Here is a 25044-nt window from a genome sequence, read left to right as displayed (position 1 = left end):
TTATAATAATATATAAAAATATACATTTGTATAATGCCTGTTACATTGTGATGCACATAAGTTATGGAAGTAAAGGCTCGTCTCCAAACCAGGCGTTTCAGGTAGTGCAGGAGCAGTGTTTTGTGTGCAGATCTTCTACATGTACAAAAATACTACATAACACAATAAAAGAAAGGCAAAAACCCAAAAAGCATAAAATGACCTCTACAATACAGTGCTTGAGTACATACTTCACCACTCCTGGTACTATATGCAATAACGTACATGGGTACATGCTGTGACACTGTGTGAGAGTTTTTCCATGTGGGTGATAAACCTCAATGTCCTATGACGCACTTAGAGAGAACGTCTGTGAATCCAAAACAAAGGCCAGAAACTCACATATCCACATCAAAAATTCAAAATAAAAAATTTTAAAAATGAAAAAATGAAAATAAAAAATCTTAATGTACACTTCTTGTAAAACCTGTTTCACAGTGTCTCAGATCAGCCCTGATTCACCTCCTGCATGTGTTTAAATCATGTGATAGTAGTCATCCAGCATCTCTATTCTTAACAGGCATTTAAGAGATGTAAAAACAAGAATGGACGACTCTAAACATGCGCATCTACACAAACTTACACAGCAATGTTCTGTATGTGTGTACATATGCAAGCATCATAAAAACAGAAAATAGCCTCCATCCTCAGTGTAACACTCCTGTGTACATTGTGTATATGACTGATTTGAGACAAACCCACGCTGTTTATGGAGGTCATACATTCACAAGCTGGGAGTAATTAGGTCAGGTTAGTCCAGGAAAATGTCTAGACTGGATCTGTTTTCACTACAAATAATGTAGCCACTGTTCACAGAGGTCAAATGTGCATTAGCTGACGTGTGGGTGCACACGTATACACAGCATGAAGCTTAATGTTGTTAACCTTTTGAGCATGATTACATGCAGTTGGTATGTGTATGTAAAAATGATCCAAAACACAGAAAAACACACTTATTTTCTCTGCAGTGTTCATGCTTGTACTTCGGGGAACAGATCGTCCTGTGTGCGTGCTCCTGCAGCCATCACACATACTGCTGTCATTTTTAGCACCGGGGGACCAGCACAGTGTGGTTAACTCCACGTCCACCTGTTAGAGCGTCACAACAATCACCTTGTCACTCCATTTCCACAAGACACGCACATGACAGATTACGTGTACCCACAGCTGATGTCATTAGGCGTTGAAAGGATGGTTGTTAGGCTACCGTCACAGGTGTCAATAAAATGAAGCTAACTAAAGATGCATTATAAGCCCAGCTGGCACCCTGCTTTTTCAAATTGACAGTAGCCTTAAAGGAGACATTATGCTTCTTTTCAGGTTCACTTTTGTATTTTAGGTTTCTACTAGAATAGGTTTACATGTGTTCATGCTCTAAAAACACATCCGTTTTCTCATACTGTCCAGTGCAGCAGCTCTGTATTAACCCTCTGTCTGAAACACTCCCAAATGCCCAGTCAGCTCTGGTTGGTCAGCTTACACACGCCTGAGCAGTGCTCACCGTGTCTCCGGTCAGCTCTGTCGTGTTTCCAGCTTCTAGTTAACTTCACTTCTACTGTGCATTAGGCATAAATTATGCAAATATATGACATGGTGATGGATGGTGTTTCAGGAGCAGTGTTTTCTGTGGGAGACAGGAGCTTCTGTTGGTGCAGACTTTTTAACTTTAAAGACCTTTTACATGCACAAGACCCAATATAACACACTGAATAAAAAGAAAAAGGACCAAAAAATCCACCCAAAAAATTAAATTACAATCCAGTCACTATGTGCTCAGCTAGTTATTGACTGAATTTTCATTTTTGGGTGAACTTTTCCCTTTAAGTAAACTCTCTGCTTTACGTCACTGGGTTTCCACAACTGCGACTCAAAATGACCTAAATCACTAATACTTTCAACCGACCAGTCAGAGCCCGGACTGATTTTGACATCCAAATGGTCCCTGGTTGTCAGTGTACTTCGGACATCAGGAGTCCTGAAATACATGCACCTACCTGACCTGTTCTTTATTTAGCCATGGCATAATAAGCTGAAATTCACACTCACTAACTCTGACAGGAAAAGGTATTCCCTCAGGGGAAATGAGAAATTATTCTGGCCTATTTATATGTGTGGAAACATAGTGGTAGGTGATATCAGCACGTGCCGTGGGCCTCATGCGCTGTAAATCTAGCGCTAATAGGCTAAATCTTGTGGTTAGTCTGTGACCTACTCAGGCATCCACTTGAAGCAAGTGAGGGCAGTGCTAGTGTTGGAAAAACCCCAGGAGGACAGAGAGGTGCTCAACAGAGAATTTCCTGTTTCTTAAATAGATACAAGCAAAATTAGCTCAACCTGGATGTAGTTCATATGGATTGTTTATGTTCTTTATTGTGTTCAGGTATTCAGATATTGCATTAGAGCTATTAAAGGACTTAGTGTCCAGTTAGATCATGTTTAGTTAGCCCAGTTGAAAGCGAGGTACATGAAATCCAGAGTGGCCCAGATTCTTGTTCTGTGGTCCTAGATTAAACAGACTCTTGGTCAGTGGGTCCTCACATTTTTGGCTGGTGCCCCATTTAAGACGAGCAATGTTCACTTATGATCCCACCGCAAACCGTGGAGTGGATGGAAGTTCTGTCCAGATTATTTAATTTGAAAAGTTTTCAGCAAACAGAAAACTACCCAGTATTAAAATAGAGAAAACCGTTGTTGCCAATCACAGGTCTGAGAAGAGAATCAACCACCCACATGGTCGACCATAGTGTTACTGACTTGGGGGTAAAAGATTAAAAAAGATAAAGATAAAAAAGATTGTCATTTGTCTTTGTAATGTTTTAAATTATACAAAAATACAATCAGGAAACAACAAACACCCAAGCTGGAGACACAGGCACAGGAGAGATAAAAATGATATGAACATTCATCAGAGCAGCAAATATATGCTCGTGAATACGGTCCCGTGTCCACAGCGACCATCATAGAAATGTTATCATGTTCACACGTCACAACCTTTTCATGGAGCTATGCTCAGAGGGTCCCTTCCCTTTAATTCAACATAACCTGCAGTACACCAGTCAGATGAGAAGTACCTCATCTCCTCTTAATTGGAGTTTGACTATTGTTTTAAGCTGCAGACATACAAAACATTAAGCCTACTAGTTCTCATCTGAACTTTTAAGGATACTCCACTGTGTGCAATCAGGATTGATAAGTGTAACCATGTAGGGGGGATATTTCCCCCTCCTCTTTCCTTTTTTTTTTTTTTTACACAATAACCTTTTATAACAGGTTAGCATCAGGCACTGTTGTAATGTTTCAGTCAGTCTTGATCAGTAAAGTGACTTTTTATTTACTCAAATTGTTTTTAGAAACACTGTGCACAATTATAGCACTAGAGGGTCCAGCAATGGTCAGCTGGAAGTGCCTCAGCCAAGAACTAAGGCCTTATCACAATCTTTTATCTATAGAGCAATAACTCTGTGGAATAATTTGCCTCACTACCTATTTTGTACCGAAAGTAAACATGTATTTAAAAAGAAATTGAAATCCTATTTTATACGAGCTGTACATGAGTACAAGTGGCTCCATTTTGCTGTCTAAGAAAAACTCTGTTTAAGATTTGTGGAAATTTTCCAATGTTTGTTTTAACTTTTTAACATTAGGTATATTGTGATAGACTGTACTTGTAAATGTATGATATGTTGAGGATGTGACATTCTTGTGTATATTCTGTGTTGTTCCTTGTGGACCCCAGGAAGACTAGCTGGCTACTAAGGTACCAACTAATGGGGATCCTTAATAAACAATAAACACTTCAGGGCAAGACCAGAAAGAAGTGTCACTGTTTGTGTTAACACCAGGAACAAGATGAACTGTACCAAGGTACAGGTATGACACCATCCTATCCAGTTTTAAGAATTTAAAGTCATGGCTGACTCAAGAAGGCAAGTAGCACAACTGCATCAGTACTTGCTAACCACCTTTACAATTTTACAAAGGCAACATGGCGTATTTATTATCATAGGTTTGATAAAAGAATCATGTAACTTTTTCAAAATGATATATAAATTCATGATTATCTCTCTACACACAAAACAAACAGCCCCACCTACATGTATCCATAGAACTATATCAATGACAAAAAAAGTACAGAGATCTTTGAAGGTTTGTATATCATCAGCTAATGACACATTTATTCATAGGAGAATGTGACAAATGGTCCAGTACAAGTCAGTGGTTTGACATAACAGTAACATACTAATGATCCGTTCAACAATAACTTTTTAAAAAGGAAAAAACAAAAATATAGATCATCCAAAGATGATTAAAAAGAAAATGATAAGTTAGCATTGCATTGTTGCATTTACAAACAAAGAATAAAATTACAAAAGCTCCATAAAAAAAGAATCCTTCGACTATTTACAATTTCTGTACAAGGATGGAGAGGCCGTCTTCCTGCTGCAAGAAAAACAAAGAGAAAAGAATATTGTTAGATGAGGTTGTAGACTTATACATTTTTTGTACACCCCTATACAAAAATATGCACAAAAGAAAATGTGGCAGATTTTTCAAACCAGGATATATGTTTTTAAACTGCAAGAACCCATAAATGTAATTTCTGTCAAACTAGAGAAACAGTTGCATACTTAATCTGCCTTCTTACCTATAAACGATTGAGCAGGTTGTTCTGAATGTCCTCATACACCTGGTTGTAGATCTCCTCTTTGTGTTTCAATCCATCCAAGTACTCTGCAACACACAAAAGGTTGATGAGGAAACAGACATTTGAAATCATCCTTAAAAAAGGTTGAACTGTTGGCCCTGAATTACCCAAAGAAAATATCAAAAAACATACTGATCTGATAAATATCCACTGACATGAACCGGATAAAGCATTCAAGCTGCAACATACCAATATTCAAACTGCAGTCCTCCATCAGTGTCCTGTGCTTCAGGTACATTGGCCACACATGGCCATCAAACAGGCCGGGAGGGTCGGGGACAGTGTATTGTCTTGTACTGAAAATAATAAAAACACACTGTTAGACAATGTGCATTTGCCATGAATGGATTATGGAGAAAACAAACTATTATGTATATATAAATAAATATAAATAAAAATAAAGGTAGTGAAGATTGAGCTATTGGAGGAAAAAAAAAAAAAAGGTGAACACTAAAGGTATAAACAAATCGTTATTTGTACTCTCACCTTCTCCTTCTTTTGCACTCCTCGTAGGGAATTGTTATGTAATAGCACTTGTTGAAAACGTCCAGCAGAGGCCTAGAGGGGAAATGAACAAGGCGATGAGCAGGGCCCTTAATAATGATACAGAACGTGTTCAGCCAAACCAGAGTAAAGGAGCATAGTTGTGCAACTGCTCATACTGTCTGTTATCTGCATCTTTACAGAGTACTCAACGTTCACCCAGCAGCAGTCAACTTTAAAGTACAACTCAGAGATAAGGCCTTCAGCAGAAAGAGGCTCTCTATCTGCAGGACCCACCCCAGTTCGCATGCAGAGGTCCGTGAACGTATACCAATGGTGAGCAAGCAAAATTACCATGTGACACAACAGAAGTAACACCGCCCTTCTAATGTTTGTTGTCATGAATTTCTGAGAATTTGCGAGAAACAAAATGGCCACTTGCCCTCACTGAAAATTTGGTGGTCTGAAGGCAATTATATAAGAGAACTTATTCAATTCAGAGCGAGTAAAAGCAAACAACTAACCACCTTTCATATCAATAAAACCAGTTAATGTCTATTAACATTACTGGTCAGTTGTTTGTGATGATGCATCAGGTAGAAACTTCCTTGTAGTTAAATGGAGTGAATTCAAATTAACGTACGGGAAGTTGTAGAGCAGGAAGCCCTCCACGATCAGGATGTGGGTCTGCTCGTCGGGGTCGGCCACACTGGATTCAGAAGACAGAGTGACGCCGTGGGAACGGGCGAACTTCACTGGGTTCTCAATCCAGCCTTTTACTGTGTTGGTCATGGCCTCCATATCCAAAGATGTGATCACTGTAGTGCAAGATTGATAGAAAGGAAGATGGTGGAAATGACAGATAGTGAATTAGAATAGACACATGTTGAGAATATAAATGTGTTTGAATTTAGCTCCAAGTTACTGGAGGTCTTAATGTTGATATATTGGGTGTATAATGTGTTACAGCTATAATGTATAATGTTGTAGGATGGAGGGGGTATATGACACTAGAGTAAACAACGAGTCATTGGCAGTCTTCAGTGAAGTCTTACCATCCCATTGTTTAAAGCCGTCCTCCCCGACTTCTATCTGATCAGGTTTCTGAAATAACAGTCACCAATAAAACATTGCTGCAACCTCACAGCTCCGAAAACTTCCCACTCACATGCCAGAGTAACAAGGTCAAACAAAGACACACGCACAGAAGAAAAAGGAACATAGGGCATGCACAGAGTAAAGCAAGCCATTTACAAAAGTACACAGCTTTAGTGAAACTGGGAAAATGCCAAATAAATATAATGTGAAGGTAAACTAGGAAAAAACAGATGCATATGGCCATGTTAGAGAAGTACTGTGAAGTTGATTTAAAGCTTGTTAGATGGCTATCACAGTACATAAGGACTATTATTAAGAAATGTCAAGGATAGAAGGGAGAAAAATCATGAATGACAGAATAAGAAGAGGAAAAACAAGCAAAGAAACTCTGTTACACAGAGATCAAGGCCATTATTAATCTATCTACTGTGGAGAACAGAGCAAGTGGGATGTGTAATCACTCATGGCAGAACCAGCTGCTTAGCTTACATGCAATGCCCATGCAGTACACACAGGAAGGACGAATAACACCATAACACTTTGTATCATTCACACAAAAACTCACCTTGAAAAAGTCATCTTGGTGCACAACACAGCAGTTGGGCAATGTCTTGATCAACTTGTTTGTCAGGGTGGTTTTACCACCATTAGTGACTCTGTGAAGGCAGAAAATGATAAAATGCATATTAATAATAATAATAATAATAATAATAATAATAATAATAATGAATTGCTCACCACGTTTATGATTTAAAACTAAATTATTTTTATGAGGAAAAAATAGCAAATATGTAAGCTTTCAGACAGAAGATACTTGGCTACTTCTGTTTACATTTTATTTGATTATTTAGTATACATGACATAAAGTCATATTAGCCTAAAACACAGTTTAAAGCAATCAAACGATGAGTGTGTATGTGATTAAAAGTGAATATGTACAAAAGGTAACAGTCAAGTCGTGCTGAACAAAAAGCACATGGCTCTGTTTTCATAAAAATCAGCTGAAATATCATACATTCAAAACTGTGTCATTTCCTCATTTAAACCTTTTATTAATGATAATTATGATATTAAACTGTTTGTTGTTTCGGGCAACACTAATCTGTACTTATACCAATCTCCCTCCACTTTTGAACTGAGTGTGGCGGTGAATTTTCAAAAGTCCCGCTCAGTTGATGACAACAAACCAGCCGCACCGGACGTCGCTTTGAACCGGTTTAACAACACGCCTTTACTACTTTCTGGCGGGCGGCTGATAAAACATGTGGCCAAAAGGATAATGTAGGTACATGAACCAGAAGCTAACGTTGGCCACCATTGTGAAATAAATAACTTCATGCGAATAGTTTACCTTGAGATGCCTGAAGCGAACAATAACAAAGGCTCTTGTTATCATTTCAGTCAAGTCTGGCATAAACTCCACTTAACTGTCAGTTAAACTAACAATGTATAGATTTAAATAGGTGTATCTTCACGTCAAAGATGTTAACAAATAACGGATAGCTATTTTAATAAATGCAAAAACACTTACCCGCCAACTCCTATAATGTATTTCATCTTCTCTTCTCTTCTCTTCTCTTCTTTTCTCGACAGCTCTGCTCAATGTCAGCTGAAGAAACAGCCAAGAGTATTTTTTTTTTAACAAAGCCGAGGATTAAAATCCACCAGTTGAACCGCTTCAGCAGTTTGTGGACTAAACTTCTGGTCTGAATGACTTTTCTCTCTACTGCTCCATTGACTGAGAGCGCGAGGTACTGCAGTTTATATCCAGCCTGCGTCGTGTTGCGTCACGACTCACGCAGCCACGGGGCGTCCTCGTGATCCGACGTGCTCGTTCTGTTTTCCACTCGTCCTACGTGCCTCTCCGCTGCAGCCAATCAGCGCCCGGAGAGCTCCTGCCGCCAGCCAATCACAGCCCCCGAACTTTCGCACATTTACATATTTAGAAGCAGCTGCTCCTGTCCATCAGAGCTGTGGACGATGTGCAGCTCGTACTCTTACATTCAACAGTTAATCCAGCTGGTGATCATCTGTCGTGGAAAACTACCATTGATGGTGTCTTATAGATACATTGAAATAACAGCTACATCTCTACTGCTCTACTGTGTACTAGAAAACTGGTTACATTTCTGTTATCAGGGCTGTAATATTCATTGAGAAAAATGTTAATATATTGTGATTTCCAAATATTATTTAAGAAAACGCTCATTAATAAGGGTTTTAGAGTAATATAATACTTTAAACCATTATAATTAAAAGTATGCAAAGCCAACATCATATTAAATCCCTATTAACATGGTGGAATTTTCTTAGAGAGCACAAATGTGGAAAAAGTACCAGCCAAGTAGGTCAAGAAGTATTATTATTGCTGAGATTTTAGGGTCTGGGTACAGCTAATTAAAGGCAAAAAGTAGGTCATTTTATTCTTCAAAAGGAGGACAGATTAGTAGTTTTCTTTGTCTGAATTATGGCCAGTCATACCAGGGGCATTAGGTTCTCGAGTAAAAGTAGCAATAAATTACATTTAATTCAATAAATGCAAACATGTAAAATGTAAATTGTACTACATATATCTTATTTAAATGTACTTTAAGCATAAGAGGTTGAAGCACTTTTAGGCCCATATTCAGCAGTATCAACATTATCATTATTATTATTGATTGACTGATTATTATTGAATGTGGAGCCGTTTTCAATTACCTTATATAGTCAGTGTTGTAAAAAGTACCCAAAAGTCACACTAAAAGAATAAAAGTAAAGATACCTTGTTAAAAGATTGCTTTGGTAAAAGTGAAATTCACAATAATAGTTGAGGAAAAGTCTTAAATCAACTGATATTAAATATACTTAAGTATCAAAAAGTACAATATTTACCTCCAAAAAGTATAAAATAGTATAAAAGTAAGGTGAAAATATCTCAAAATTGTAGTTGAGAATAATGCTTGGAACAGAATAGAATCAAGGCTGTACAGATTGTAAACTTGACTCCTTAAGTAAATGTACTTAGTTACTCTTCACCACTGGTCTAAACTTGTACAATGCTACAAAACACTCACTTACACAGATGTAACAAGATCGGCTCAACCAACTTTTGACACTTCCTTCAAATTATACAGCACTGATTCTTTCTACAAATCGCAGTAATATACACCTTAGAGAATTTTCTAGATATTTGTTATGTCACAGCCCAGATGAGCTTTCATATGTGAAGTGTGTCAGGAGTGTGAGCGCCACTGTGCAGCAGCAGGAGCACTAAATTTAAAGCGACAGATGTCATGGGTTCAGACGTGAGCCAGAGCAATGTAGCTTCCCTGATGTTTTATACATATTCAATATTCACAAAGGAGGTTCACATTAAAGTAAATCTCAGAGAAAACAGGAAATGTAATATTTTCAGATTTTATGCTGCACTGTCTCCAGGTAAATCATCTTCTGTTTAGTGTCTTGCTCTCTGCCTGACAGTGTGTGTGGCATCCACGTCTATTTGTGTGAACGTCTCCATGTGCAATGTGAATCCTGTCACAGCCGTCGGGGGTCAGGGGTCGGGGGTCAACAGTCAGGGTCTCTCTCTGTCAGTGTGTAAGGGAGAAGGGTGTCACGGGTGACTCATATGATAATCTTATGGCCATGGGGACGTCACAGGCCTTGATCACTGCCTCGTCCAGACATGTAGTGCATCCCCTGAAGTGGTGACATCACGCTGACACAGCAGCACCAAAAGTAAGCTGCCTTTTGGGATTTCTAATGCACCTGCATGTCCTCATCCAGCAGGAAGTTTGACCTCCACAGCCTCACATCAGCTCTCATTAAAGTATTAGTAGGGGTAAAATAGTGACCATTTTCCTTTGACGTCTGCTGCTGTGTTCTAGGTTGCAAGTCATCTAAATGTCGATGATCTGAGAAATTGTTGATCAAATCAATTTACCACTTACTGGATGATCATCGCCTGAAAAGATGATGGATAGTGAAAATCTTGAGGGACATCGGGCCGTATTTCAAGTTAAAACAACACTGAGTTTTTACACCCAAAACACACAAGACTCTACTGCCATATTGATAATGACACGCAAATAAGAATTAGCCCTTCGAAGCAAAACATGTTTTAACCTGGGGCCTCATAAATAAAATTAATTAAAGGTATGTGTACACACAAGCAAACACAGTCTTCATTATATCTTTATATGTACTTTTATGATAAAGATCAGTTTGCAAAGAAAAAACAGAAAGCCTTGGGTAAAGAAAACCTGATGCGACTTAAACCTGTAACAACTGATTTGTTGCCTCTTGGGTGGCAGCAGATAAAAGCTGTATACAACACTGACATAGTAATAAAACATAATATGACCACAGCCGCCTATTTACACATCTAATTTAATTTAATACAAGGCTATAAATTTAGATTTTGTTTCCATAGTGGTCTGCACTGGACAAAAGTCATCTCAAGTACATGTTTGTAAGTCCAGTTGTTTCAGCCATTGCAAGAAAATTAAACACATGACAGATTTTTGTGAGGAACAGTTTATTCAGTTATATTTACAAGGCAGAACCGATCATATCAATCAAAACAACTTCAGAACCACGAATGATAAATCATCTTTCCCACTGAAATCTGAGCAAACATTTTACAGCAGACAATTGGAAGGCAAATAATTTGTATAAATATTGTGCTTTCATAGTCAAAATGAACATTTTGATTTTTGGAAATTTCATATCAGCCATTTCTATGCAAGCCTTGCTTATGATATTGGGTCTGACTTGATATAGTTAACCTACAAACTAACATAACTACAAATCAAAAGGTTACATGTTACATCCCTTCACATTATCTGGATTTCTTTTGCCGTTTGGTTCAAAAATAGGCACTAAGTACAGCCAACAAAACTCAAAGGAACTTTACAAAGAACAATGAGCTCTGTTTGGATTGTGATAAACATGTGATGAAACTGCTCAGGTTTGGTTTAATGGTGTGAAAACACCCTCACATCTGAAAAGAATTGAAAAGTTGAACCTTTTCATTAACATTCCTGTACCAGAAAGGCAAAAGAATATAAAGAAAACTAGAATTGAGATGGCACTTATGAATTAAGAGTCCTATTTTCTGCTTCAAAGAAGCTTTTCCATGCCTTACTAATAGCTACACAACTGCATGGCATTAGGTAACAACACAAAATACATTTTAGAAGAACCTCCTGAACATAAATCAATCCCATAATATGCTGAAACCATTCAAAGGTTATGTGACAACCAAATCCAATAGTGCAAAACAAGGCAGGCAGGAAACTAAATAATGCAGCTCTTTACAAAAATAAAAATTCTTACTCCGTTGCCCTCCTGCTACTACTAAGTTGCACAGATGGAAGACATGAGAGAAAATCAATGCAACCCCAGAACGATCCATAATGCATTAGGATGTTTGAGAAATGCTTGTTAAACATGACAATGTGTTGACATCGACTCAGAAAAATGAGATGTCACTCTGATGAAATGAACAAAAGTTTTGAAATAATCTCCACGTGAGCTACATAAACCTTATCATTCTGAAATCAGATCAAAACGTCGTCCTTTACACTGTGAGCTGACAACAAATGATCCCATATGAAACAGATCTGTAAGAATAATACAATTGTGCAATTTATAAAATTATTATGCCAACACGTGGGCAGTGCTTGTGTCTTTTGTCTTCATTATGGCCACTTTGATACGAATTTCATACAAAATTATTGCAGATGTGTTTGGTTAGTGTTATATTTATCTTAAACATGACATACAGTTTGCAATATGAAGTCTAAATATGGCGTAGTAAATATAAAGCCTTTTTGTTTAACGTTGTATGAAGTCTGTTTATGTGGCCATAACCATGTACAGGAGCCCTAAACGGTCATTGGTCAAACATATTAGTTTCTCAGTTTTCTCGTGAATCAGCATGTCATTCATTCATGTCATTTTCATGGAATAACAAATGTTCTCCCAAGATAAGGAGATAATTTTCTCGAGATCTCAAGAAAATGAGCTTTGATATCCGGAGATAACAAGATAAATGAACCAGTTATCACAAGAAAACAAAGGTTGTTCCTTTTATTCCTTATAGATGAATCTTCTTTAGATCAGCAGAGCCATGCTAGCATGCACACACTGCGTTTTGACAAGTGTTGCAACTGATTTAAGCCGAGAATATCAGATAAAGGTGTATTATTGCCGAAAAGTGCACATGGTTTGCTTTTAAACTCCAAAATCCCACTTCACTGAGCAGCGTGTATGTCATGGTCCTCTCTCACGAATCTAATCAAGTTGTTTTCTCATGATAAATCATCTCGTTATCTCGGGAAAACAACATTTGTTATTCCGTGATAATGACATAAGTAACCTGTGATCTCAAGAAAACAAATAAAAACTGAACTCGTTATCACGGCGAAACAGAAAATAATATGTTTGAACGGTGACCGTTTAAGGCTTTCAGTAACCATGTGACACAACAAGCACTGCTTCACAAACACATGTATGATTCTTACACATTTTCTCATATGGGTTTCCAGGCCACAAAATGCAAATATTGATCATGTTCCCACGTTTTCTATGTACAGACGACTGAGGCACATCATAACACAAGGTAGAGTACAGATGTTAGTACATTTGGACATTTTCAAAATGTCAGTACAGCAGAAGGCCTTTTTATACAGCATTTATGGGGCAAAAAAATAAAGATGAAGGCATCTGATACATTGGAACTATTGTTATTTACATCAAACGCACATTATATTCACAAGAATATAATGTGGCCACACACTGACCCAAGCTCAGCATCTGCTACATCAATAAAGTTGCTGTGAGACATCGCTAGTCTCTTAAATCTTTCTTAACATATTTACACACCACTGTCATCAGCCTAAATTCTTACATCTCCAAAAAAGAAAGAAATACCTTCATGTATTACATTTGCTGAATTCAGAAGAAGGTCCAAATAGTCAAAAATCTGTTGTAGACAGCGTTTACTGTTAAGTTTCTCTTAATGCAACTAGTCTCAAAATGTAATGCTGACTTTATTAGTTATTGTTTTCTGTATTCAAATTCAAAAATACAACCTGGATTTTGGTTGCAAAACCTGGTTAACTCAAGATATGTACCTTATTATGACCGAAAAGTAGAATTGTAAAACTTCCTTTAATCACAGTAAACGTCTGTAATCCTTCATGTGAAGTTACACCATGAGAATCTAAACTGGAGTTACAATCGTTTCGCCCAAAACTGCCACACTCGCACAAAGTTTCTCTCAATGTCCGGAGCCTCACGATGATGTAATATTACAGTATGAGCTATACAATAGGTCCGATGACCGGCAGAGAGGCAGAAGAGGTTCCAGACAGAAGGAAAATGATGCGCCATCTTGATGACAAATAATGACGGCACAAATCGCCCGCTGGATGTTGGTAAAACAAGAAAGCACACGTAGACTTGATGTACCACAGCCTCATAAGGGTATAAATCGAAGGCTTCATGCTCCATATGTCTGTCACACTGCATAAAGAGAAGGAAATGTTTGTTTAAAACAGTTAAGACTCGATAGTTTGCAAACAGAAAAAAATCTCACATCCGAAAAGACGATTTTGTTTCATTTTAAATCAATCATCTGTTCAATAAACCTCTAGACACCATCATATATGTGCTTGGAAGTGAAAACCTGCCTGTTCAGTAAAGAATTAGCTAATAAGAGCAGAACATGAACAGTCAGAGTCAAGTAACACTTTCATCCTGCTCACTTCTTTGTATTAATGAGTGGCGTTTGAGTCTTATGACCTTTATCAGAAAGTCAGTTACAGCACACTACTGTATTTATCCTGCAGCCAGCTGGTTTCATAACAACAATGTGCCTCGTTAACACTGGCTCTGAAGGGAGCTGGTGGTATGACTTACTACTAATAGATGGTGTTTATCCTATGACGATATTATATTATGTAATGAACAGTGAGGTGTTTTATGCAGTGGAGGTTTTGGGGGAGATTTGTGTGGAGAGTTGATTGCAAACTTATAATACACTTATAATTATTTGTTTTCCTCTTCTCCTCTTTATCTGTAGCTGCACCTGTAGCATTGTTTTGTTTGTCCTCTTTGTATTGTCCTGTCTGTCTTAGGGTGTCCTACACATAGAACCATACCAAGTACCAAGGTTGCCAGATATGGCAAGAGAAAAAAGCAGTTGGGTCGATGGAAACAAGTCCAAAAGAAGCGACCTAGCTAAACTGGCTTAATATTTCACACTAAACAAACAGTATCTGCAGAGTGTTTTTGAATCGTCCGCCACCTGAAGTCGAATCCAGTCCATCAATACAGCCTCTTTCTCCTACTCTTTTTTTGTATTTTTACCTGTATTGTCCACCTCGTCCCTCGCATTGTTAGCTAAGTAGCTAAAAAACCTCCAATAATGGCGCTTTTTTCTTTGAAATGTCACCAATATTTGTGTAGTGTATTGGGAAAGGGGAGACGTGGAGGGACAGGGTTGTAGACAGATCATATGACGTGAAAAAATAGGCATTTTCACTAAACAGGAGACATGCCTCCAAGGAAGCAACTACACTGAGAAACAAGCAGAAAAAAAGCGACCCGTGACCACCAATATTTGTAAGCGACTTTACAGAAAAACAAGCCCAAGGTTGCTTATAAAAAGCAGACTTGGCAACCCTGCACAGTACTGATTCTCACTCTGCAGGGGTGAGTCAGTGACCCAGTTCCACCTCTGCTGGAGAGAACAGTTTTGCAAATCAAGGGGAGGATGTAATTTTCTGTACTGAACTGTATTGAAATAAAAAAAAACTTGTATATTTAAAAAAGAAGATATTATTCACAGTAATACTTTGATATGTTTCTTGAATCCCAGCCCTCTTTTTGGACCAGAAAGGCAAATTTTAAAGTATAATGGGCGATTTAAATCCGGTTTCTGAGGGACTTTTTTACTTCCTTAACAATATGCATGTGATCTACACTTAACTAGACAGGATCTTGAATAATCAGGCAAGAGAAGAAAAGGGCGACTGAGAGAAGCTACTCAGAAAAGGCTGAAAAACAAACCCATCTAATGACCAAGCGTCAGTGTAAAGGTCTGCGAGACACACCAGATAAGGAGGACACAATGGAGGACTATCAACTGGATGAGTGTGAATCTGAATGTAAATGAAAGTTTCAAAAGGACAACAGTTCAACCCCCAATATAAACACACCTCCTGCATAAATGACAACAAATCGTTCACCCAGCTTTCACACTGCCTCTTCCTCTTCCCAACAATAGAAAGGGTCACTGTTTCGATATCTGTGTGGCGATATTAAAAGCTAGGTGGTAAATCTGTTTCACACTGGAGCTTCAAATAAGAAATACAACAGTGTTTTATTACCTTCACCTGCACGGCTACGTCCTTCTCATAATCCTTCACCTACAAACATCGACTTTGGCCTGAAAACGAGAAAACAAAAATGCACTGAGAACTTTTATAAAGTCAGAAGGAGGACACTGCACCAAAAACTCATCACATCCCGACTAATCAAATGTCTGGAGTGAGAATATGACAGGTAGACAGGTACCTCTCCGACTTTTTAATTGGCTCCTGTGGGACTGACTGCTGCTGCTCCTGCTGTCTGCGCTCCTGCTCCATCCTGGACACCAGACACACACACACACACACACACACACACACACACACACACACACACACACGATGAGTGCAATTCTGTATGAGAATTATATGTGCAATTATATCTGCATTATATGTGAATGCACGAGTTACCAATATGAAACAAAAAAGGACAAATGTATTTCACCTTTCTCTCCGTGCTTTAATCCTCTCCTCGTCAAATCTGAAAATGAGTAACACTGTTATATCCTCATTCCACACAGTAAAGTCATTTTAAAGAACCACAGTACTAAACATATTTGGTATTTAGGATGTGACATTAGACTAGTTCTCCACCAGGTTTACATGAGTAATCATTTTTAAAAAGGGCAGCAGTAGGAACTGTCGCCTGCAGTTAAAGGGTTTCTTCTACAGCTATTTCCCTCCATCTAGTGGTAAGAGGTACTTACTGCACCACACACTCTGGAACATGGACGTGCTCCATGGGGACGATCTCTGCCAGCTCATCCAGGCTGTGGACGTACTGGATCTTGTTCATGAACTTCACACTGCAGAGGAGAACAACAGAACAACAGCGCTGGAGAGCTCCTTCAGTGACAGGCTGCTTCCCCCTGGAGGACTGATATCAAAGGTCCTTCCCTGCTGCTGCTGTTAGACTGTACAACCAGCACTGCTCCCACCATCCACTTTAAACTGTGCAGTCTCATTATACCAATGTGCAGTTTCCCAGCGTGCAATTTCTGCATCTCAATGTGTAAAAGTGTAAATACTTGGAGTTTTTTGTTACTTATTTATATTGTTTACATTGTTTCTACTGCTTTTTTACTTATATTTTTCAATATTTTTAACATATTTACTGCTATTGTTTTAATTGATGCTCTCTATTTTTGTTATCCCAATTGCTGCTGTGATATATTGCAAATTTCACCGCTGTGGGACTCATAAAGGATTATCTTATCTTATGTTATCTTATCTTATCTTATCTTATCTTATCTTATCTTATCTTATCTTATCTTACTACCTTGGCTTTTCTCTTTATAAAGCCCAGATAATCTATCCTCTTGCCTTAACTAAGGACTCTACGTGACAAAACCTTCGACTTGACTTGCCTAAGAAAAAAAATGACTTGGAACTTGATTGAGACCTGGAACAAATGACTTGAGTCACAAGTCTGCTAAATTAAAATGCCTTTTTTTTTCATATGACAAAGACAAATCAAAAGCACTGAATGGTCTTTACTAGTTCACTACAAAAGTATTTGTCCTTGTGCACCAAGTTTTGTGTATTTTCCACTTTGAAGCCTACTTGTTCAGTTGTTGGTTTGCGTGTGTTACCTTATAAAGGGCCTGGATATCGCCAGGACGGTGCGTATGAACCATGTGGGATGCGCGATGACCAAAGACTTCAGGTTCTTCCTCAATCTGCCGTCACAACACAAACAAGTACATTCTCAATTAGGTTAGTAAGTTTAAAGGCTTCTGCTAACACAGACACAAGATGTTAAAAATATCAAACTGAGAATTAAAAAGAGGTTTTCTCTAAATAGAGTCCAGCTGCAACTGTAGCCTGTGAGTCATCTTCAGCCTCCTGCTCACTGACAGCAGGTGACAACTTCCATTGCCCTCCATTTTGTGTCTGTCAGTATCGATGTCATGCATTTCTGTACGTACGTAGCTCGGTGGCTAAAAATAGCAGAGTGAGCCTAATTTTTTTCCCGTCCATAAAAGTTGTTTTTGTTGAGTTTATCAACCACTTTGTTGGAAGATTTTCCCCTTTTCCCACCTTCTGTCAATCATCTGGTAACACTTCTTGAGCCAGCTGATCCCGGGCATCTTACTCCGAGGAGTGGCTCCGTTCATGTAGATGATCAGGTAATCTTCAGCAACGAGCATCTCCAGACTGCTCACCACATACCTGTTTGAAAGGGCACAGCGTCGGGGACAGATTATGAGACCAAATGTCATGGGTTGGGTTTTGGTTTGTCATTTCCTGTTTTATTTTGTAGAATATATCCTTGTTTGTCTGCTTGTGACTTTCCGCTCCCTGTCTTTTTCCTGCCCTTATTTTCTGTGTACACCTGTGTTTCATTTGTTCATTAGCCCTTGTGTATTCAAGTTTTCCCCTCACTCTTTGTCAGTTTGTCTCTTCTCATCCTGCCTTTCTGTGTTCTGTGTGTTCCTGATTTGTTCCCCGTTTTGAGATTACTCTTTGGTTTTCTTGGATTCTCCTTGTTGCATTTTTGTTGCCAGGTTTTTGTTATGTCCCTTTTTGTTGCTTGCATTTTGGATTTGGACATGATCAATGCATGCACACTTTTGACTGTGCCCGGTGACTTTCCTATGAGACGTGATATTAGGTTACTTCTGATTTAGGGGCCTCTGCCTGGTATGTACATGCAATAATCCATCTATGTATAGCATCAAAGCTTGAGCCTGTACTTGAAAACTAAAAGTCAGTCAGGATGGACTCACAGGAAGAGGTTTTCCATGATGTAGTGGTAATCTGCACAGCTGCTGTCAGGCAGGTAACAGGCAGAGAAAACAATGATGGCGTTCAGGCCCTCGCCATAATAACCTGATGAGAGACAGTTTCAGTTAATAGCGAATAATGTCGTGACCTTTGCAGTGTAACGACAGTCTGTCTTGTTGGTTGTGTGCCTGTACAATATAATATGGCTGAGAGGTTGCATGTTTTAGTCATCTTCCAAAGTCTTTCATGAGTTGTGACTGACTGACCTCCGTGTGTGATGACCCGGAGGTAAGGTCTGATGACCTGCATGTCAATACGATGCTCCTGTTCTCCGATTATCACTGTCCTCCAGAGACGTCCGTTGTTGGCATTCCCATCCTCGCCTGCTTCTCCTGAACCGTCACTAGGACCTGCTTTGGCTGAGGCCACCGGTGTGTCATCTGGACAGACATGAGATTTGTTCAGACAAAAAGTTAAGTATATTGTCTGAGTGTTAGCTCCTTTTAGATGGAGTTTAGGCTGAAAACCTGATTTAGTATTACTTCCATTCTCAGCAGTTACCTTTTGTGTCACTGTCTAAGGATTAAGATTAAATTAGGATTAGGTGACATTTTGAATTAGACTTTGTTTGAAGATAACTCTTTAAAGTAATAAGGCGTTTTAAATAAAGAAATAAAGATTAAACAATTAATCAGGAATACAAGTACAGAAAATGTAAAATAATAACAATAAAATAAGAAACTTGAAAAATTAAACTTAAAGGTAACATTAATAAAAGGCTTAAATTAAAACCACTTACCTTCCCACTCCAGCTCGTTGCCATTGGTGATGAACTCCAGCGAGTCTGTCTCATCAGGCGTATCGATGTCATCAACATTGATGTCCAGGTCATCCGGTGTATCCAGGAAGTCGTCTGACAGCAAAGAGCCCTCGCTCTGGTCCAGTGAAAGGTTCATCTCCGGGGCAACCAGTGTGCGGCGCTTACGGTGTGACGAGGACACGCCGCCGCCTCCTCCTGGTGGGCTCACATTCAGGGAGTTAGGGGGAGCTACAGCAAGACCAGGAGGGGAGAGACAAACCAGGAAATGTAACTGATGTCATAAAGTGAGAATATTATGGTGATCTGCCAGTTTCTAGTGTTACTTACAGGCTCTGTCGTCTGTGAGACCACAGGAGGGATCCATGTCTCCGTACTCTGGCAGTGGTCTGGAGGGAAACATACACAGGTCAGCAACCAGTACTCTGCTTGTCAGTGGTGGAAGAAGCATTCAGGTGCTTTACAGAAGTAAAAGAAGTGACACCGCACTGATGAAATATTCCTGTACAAGCAAAAGACCTGCATTGGCTGCCGTTAGCCAGTTAGGCAGTTAGCCATACAGCTAGCGGTCCGGACTGGGAGTTCTGGGACCACAGAAGTGTTGGTGCTTACAACACTAGCACAGGAGCATTAGACCAGGACAAAGATAGCTAGTTAGCATGCTAACTTCATTAGATATCAATGTAATACAATGGATAGACATTATAACTGTTGTTTCTTTACAGTCTGTTGATAATTTAAGAACATTTTTGAACGTTTTTAACTAAAAGTCTTACATAGTGCAGCTTTAATCTACAGAAATGCATCATTCTATAAGAACATCACATGTTTGTAGTGTTGCTAAGTCAAGGGATTTTTAATCTTACTTAGCTGTAAAAAAAAAAAAGGCTCAAAATCACAGAAATTTGGACATTTCTTCGAAGAAGACGTGAAATAACTTGCCGAAACGACAATTTGTTTCAGTTGTTTAATGCTGCTGGAGTGTGATTTCTTTGTGAAGGACTCGGGTCCGCGACAGTCCATAGGATGTGACTTTATGCATGTTCTCCAGTGCCTCGTCTCAGTGTGCTAATAGAGAGCAACAGCACAGCACAGAAGTCCCACAGAGCCCAAGTACAGCAAGCAATTTATAAGATCTGCTCACTGGGTTCTGAATAAAAGCAGCCTTAACTTTTGGCTAATAAGATTATTTCACATATTTCAGATCTATGTTCTCTGTACGCACTAGTCTACATCTAAAATGTCACATTGTGATAAGGATGCGGTTAATGGACCAGTCAACACGTGGGTGATGTCACTAATCTGGCGAAGCATTAAAAAGAGCAGCAAGTCTAAGAGGATAGAGATGGTAATTAACTTCTCTCTGAGGAGAAATGAAGCTTACAGGGCTGCCAGGCGAGGAGAAAGGCGAGATAAAAGAGGGGAGAAAAGGGGAGAAATTAGAGACAGAATGAGGGAAGAAGTGTGTGTCTGCAGAGACAAAGTGGTGCAGCTCTGCCTGTTATTTACTGCTGACACCCTGCGCAGGAGGAGGAGGAGGTGACGGGAGGTCACAGTCTTGCATTTGCATGAGTTTGTGTTGGTGCGTGTTTATGTGAGAGCAGGCAAAACTACGCACATTAGGACAGATGTGCTTACACGTATGTATCAGCGACAACACAACAGATCAAAACACAAGAGATGCGGAGAGCTACAGCGCAGCGTTGTTCAGCAGAGATGGTCTTAACTGCAGTCCTGTCAAAGCCAACTGCCCCTATCTAGAGGAGGGCAGTGTGTGACAGTGTGTGCGCCTCCTGTGCCAACAGCACTGGCTTTAGCCCACAGAAACAGGCGCTGATGAAAGGTCCGACCCTACTCCCCGGAGACCCCTGCAGTGATTACCAGTTCAACGCTTCCTTTGTCACAAAATGAAGCCTTTTCTACAAACACAACAGATTTATGGCTTTATTTCCTCTTCTAACAAAAGCAAGACAATCCCTTTTGTTCCTATTCATGGCTGCTGCTACAACAACGTCAATATCGAACCGATGATGCTTACCTTCTGGAAAATATCACGGGGCTGTTTTTGTCAGAGCCGATTCAAATGAGCTCTCTAACCTCACACACCTTTTTGTTTGGTTTGCTTACTCATTCCCTGTCTCCTCCGCAGAGAAGAGCAGAGCGTCTCTCAGTTAATAATCCCTTAGCTGCTGGATATTCCTCCGTGTCTGACTGTGTCTTTAACCCAAACCTTCCACCATTTTCCTGGCGATGCTGTGTTGCTGATCGGCGGCTGCTGTTGCGTCACATGACGTAGCCTGAGACCATTTACAGACAGAGCTGCACCTGCTCCCTGGCTTCCTCCTGCCTCACAATCTGACAGAGGAGGGGGAGGGAAGAGGGAAGAGGGAGGAGGAGGAGGAGGAGGAGGAGGAGACTGCTGACTGTCTTCTCTCCTGCTCCTTTTCTGCCCATCAAGCTGTGAACATCAGATACTTTCTAAATCTTGGTGGCGCATTAAGAATAAATTGTGTTTTGCCTTCATCGATCTTTCGCTCTGCTTTTCTCTCTTCTCCTGGTGTGGCAAATAATTGATCAGCTGTCTTATCTCTGAGAAATCCTTTCACGTCAACATAAGAATTGTTAAAGCCTTTAATTATAATAGTACAGTAACAGCTTTGCTAATCCTTAGAAAGAAGAAATATTAACAAAGTAGAGCTGGTAGTTCAGCTAATGAATAATTAACTGCACAATTAATTCCAAAATAATGAGTTATTCATCCATAAATTAAAATGTGCTGCATATGCATCAACACACACAAACACGAGAATTTGCTATATAGCTGAAGACACACACACACACACGAACACACACAGTAGGTAGATCAGTAAGAAGTCAAAGGATCTCACCTGGGGAAGTCTTCATCCTGCCACTCGTCTTTCACTTCCATGTTCTCCATTCGTAGAGTCGCCTCTGTGGTGCCCATCCCTCAGAGAGGAGAGCCGGGGCCTGGAGGTGTGAAGAGAAGGGTTTATCAATGAGCACCATTCACAACTAAAACAACTGTTCTGACTAGACAGTTGGCTTCATGGCTGCACCGCAGGAACACGTGTTTGACTTTGAAGGGAGGATTCTTATCCAAAATATTTTCTCATTTAACATTTCAGGGGCTGTAACTCACATGGTTCTGATCCCCCTGCCTCAGAGGAGCACATGTGAGAGGCATGTGACCGACTCGGGCGCGTTTTCTGAGCTCAGCTCTCCTCAAAGTCAAATATCACGTATGAATTTCTTCAAGGGTGGAACTCAAGAGGCCAATGAGGAGGACGACGTGCAGACCTAATCCTCCCTCCCTGCTCCATAATCCTACTGCGCCGATGTGACTGTGGCTTGTTTGATCTCTACTCACACTCGGGCTTTATTGTAACTTCTTTTCAGATCTAATATTCATTCATTTGTTCTCAAGAGTGAATGCCTACAATGCAGAGACTTCACGCTGCATAATCAATAATGGCATTAGGATGCACTGGATTTAATGCTGAAATCAAAACGCATTATCACAACACAAGAGTGACACATTAATAACAGGAGCACAGGCCTGTTTTGGGCTGTGAGCTGCATGAGAGCAGCACAGTGGATATTAAATTGGACCTGTTCTCTTTGTAGTTCTCCACTCAAGTAGAAAATCCACAATATCTGAGCAGGTTCGGCTGAATGAGAGAGGACTCCCAGGTCTGTGTTGGAGGATATTCTTAGAAACAGACTTGTGAGTGCTTGCCTGGTTGGTTTTGGCAACGTGTTAAGTGAGTGCAGCGTGACAAAGATACCGTTTTTTTGATAATAAAACACTGCAAACTCAGTGTTGATCACAATGAGAAATAATGCAACACAGGTTCCTGACTAGAGGATGTGGAGCGGTTTTAGTGGTTTTGGTGGTTTTGGCAGCGACACTCCTGGTTGATTAAACGGGACGACAGCCAAGTCTCACACAAAGGAAATAATTCGTTTCTACTTATGAGCAGCATGAAGTCAAACCTATTAACACATCACACACTTGTTCATAGCCAGTCCCAGTGAGACAGCACCCTGTGAAAGGAAGGGGTGATGGGTGGTGCACACTGTCAGCTTGTTTAACAAGAGTGGAGAAAGAAAACAGAATAAATGTATCAAAAACAAGCAGGTTTCTTCTTAATCAAACCATCTTGACAGGCTGGGAAAATATCCCAAGAAACATTTAAGATGTCTACAAAATGCTGTGTGTAGAAATTAAGTTCAGATGTAAACCAGATGTCATTAAAAAACCCAGATCCTGTACAAATGTTGTGCTGCTCATGTAAACCAAAGATTTTTACAAAATGAATCACCTCCATCGCAGGGGGGAAACGGCCTCGCTGCCTTTCTAGGTCATCTTAAAAGGAACGGCCAATAGGAGAGAAAACCTAGATGGATTTCTGTTAGTGGACCATCTAATGTGCATGCAATCAGAGTAAGGTGTGTGCCTTGTGCAGCGAGCAGAATAGAAATGCAATCAGTGACTATACTCACATGAGCGTTGTGAGATCCCCACAAAACCTCTCGCTGCTCCGTGTCTGTGCGTCCTCCCTCCTCCTCGGTCACACAGATTCAAGAAGAGAGAGTCCTGATCCTCCTCGCCACCAGGAAAAGCAGGGGTCAGGCTGAAATTTCTCCTCTCACGCTCCCTGTCTTTCACTCATTCACATGCACACACACACGCTCGTGCACAGACACAGTCATACAGTGTCCTCGATGTCAGCCGCCAGCCAGCAGCAGGTGTTTGAAGACAGGGGGCACCTCTGTGTTGGACTCCCCCTCCTCTCCTCCGCCTCTGGCCACCTTTGTTGGGAGATAGACTGGCCGTGAAGAGCGAGCCGACAGCCTGCCTCTCAGCTCCGACGTCCACACCACCAAGACACAAAATTCCTTTAATCAGAATGCATCTGCTCTGGCATCATGATCTCCCTCTCTATCTTGCTCTCTTTCCCTCTTTTGTCTCCCTGTGGCTCCTAATACCTTTAGACCATCTTTCTCCTCTCCCAAATATCAATTCAAACCCTTCTTTGAGTATCCAAATCTCTCCGAGGAGGCAGCTCATTTATCCCTACAGCAACTTGGGAAAAATGAGCACCAGTCTCTTCACTCCATTAGATAATCCTACTGTTGTTTTCGGTGGTCCTGTGTGGCTGCTGTTCCCTGGCAACAGCATCTCTCTCTCCATCCATAGCTTCTCCCCTCCCTCTCTGTCTCCTCGCCCCTTTCATACATACTATACCCCAAATCTCACCACACACATGAATTATTCAGTCCCTTACTTCACTTGTAACTAACCAATCATATCACGCCTGCTTAGTTTCCCTGCATGGTAGCTGCATATTGCAATAACAGGTCTCTTTCTATATTGGTGCTATAAGCCTATACCCCGCCTGACATATGTATGCGTTTTTATATCATAGTTTTCTTTCTTTTGTGCTTCTCCTGAGATGAAGCCTAAAACCCAAGGTCATTTTTACCTAATTATCTTCTCGAAATATTATGATTTCCATGCAATTTAAAATCACATTGACAGGGCACTTGAATGTGATGTTATGTTGATTTTTGTCGATTGATCCCCCGCCTGGTCGTTGGATTTACATCAAGTTTTATCTTTAACATCAGTGCAAGCGTGACTGACACAGACACACAGCAGGTTCGCGGCAGAGAAGGCGAGAGGATTCACTTCGATCTACTTCCGCCTTCGCGTAAACACCGTGTTTTAGATAACACGAGGGGAGAATTTAAGCACGTAAGCGCTGCATTTTTCGTTTTTGCAAACCACGCTC

The 25044-nt window shown here is 40.0% G+C and overlaps 2 protein-coding genes across 4 annotated transcripts; both read right to left on the bottom strand.

Moving 5' to 3' along the window:
* Positions 1-4178: 4178 nt before the first annotated feature.
* mibp (muscle-specific beta 1 integrin binding protein) lies at positions 4179-8120 on the bottom strand. Of its 2 annotated transcripts, XM_084355694.1 has the most exons (8): positions 7857-8120; positions 6891-6981; positions 6283-6331; positions 5871-6045; positions 5231-5302; positions 4934-5040; positions 4685-4770; positions 4179-4479 (listed from the first exon to the last, which is right to left on the bottom strand). In XM_084355694.1, the coding sequence occupies exons 1-7, from the start codon at positions 7880-7882 to the stop codon at positions 4685-4687; spliced, it is 606 nt and encodes a 201-aa protein (XP_084211820.1). In that variant the 5' UTR covers positions 7883-8120; the 3' UTR covers positions 4179-4479. The 2 variants fall into 2 exon arrangements, with proteins under 2 accessions (XP_084211820.1, XP_084211821.1); XM_084355695.1 differs by lacking the exons at positions 6283-6331; positions 7857-8120.
* Positions 8121-10833: 2713 nt separating this feature from the next.
* On the bottom strand, positions 10834-24444 carry atcaya (ATCAY kinesin light chain interacting caytaxin a). 2 transcript variants are annotated; one of them, XM_084355406.1, is made up of 13 exons: positions 23753-24444; positions 22117-22216; positions 19559-19617; positions 19211-19459; positions 18678-18851; positions 18414-18516; positions 17725-17856; positions 17277-17363; positions 16392-16490; positions 16130-16165; positions 15893-15964; positions 15706-15764; positions 10834-13837 (listed from the first exon to the last, which is right to left on the bottom strand). In XM_084355406.1, exons 2-12 carry the CDS (start codon positions 22191-22193, stop codon positions 15731-15733), a joined length of 1122 nt encoding a protein of 373 aa, XP_084211532.1. In that variant the 5' UTR covers positions 22194-22216; positions 23753-24444; the 3' UTR covers positions 10834-13837; positions 15706-15730. The 2 variants fall into 2 exon arrangements, with proteins under 2 accessions (XP_084211532.1, XP_084211533.1); XM_084355407.1 differs by lacking the exons at positions 22117-22216; positions 23753-24444 and adding an exon at positions 21267-21558.
* Positions 24445-25044: the final 600 nt, after the last annotated feature.

Source organism: Pagrus pagrus (assembly GCF_965226575.1).
Source record: "Pagrus pagrus genome assembly, chromosome: 6".
Lineage (NCBI taxonomy): Eukaryota > Metazoa > Chordata > Actinopteri > Spariformes > Sparidae > Pagrus > Pagrus pagrus.
This window is presented reverse-complemented; position numbering and strand designations above follow the sequence as displayed.

What these genes read in the sequence shown, in the direction of transcription:
- mibp (XM_084355694.1), bottom strand. Translation starts at nt 7,882, where the DNA reads ATGAAATACATTATAGGAGTTGGCGG. An exon ending in CGGCTTTAAACAATGGGATG is followed by an intron (nt 6,046 to 6,282) that starts GTAAGACTTCAC and finishes CTTGCACTACAG; the next exon opens with TGATCACATCTTTGGATATG. An exon ending in GGACTGCAGTTTGAATATTG is followed by an intron (nt 4,771 to 4,933) that starts GTATGTTGCAGC and finishes TGTGTGTTGCAG; the next exon opens with AGTACTTGGATGGATTGAAA.
- atcaya (XM_084355406.1), bottom strand. Translation starts at nt 22,193, where the DNA reads ATGGGCACCACAGAGGCGACTCTACGAATGGAGAACATGGAAGTGAAA. An exon ending in CAGGATGAAGACTTCCCCAG is followed by an intron (nt 19,618 to 22,116) that starts GTGAGATCCTTT and finishes GTTTCCCTCCAG; the next exon opens with ACCACTGCCAGAGTACGGAG. An exon ending in TACCAGATGATTGACAGAAG is followed by an intron (nt 17,364 to 17,724) that starts GTGGGAAAAGGG and finishes TTGTGACGGCAG; the next exon opens with ATTGAGGAAGAACCTGAAGT.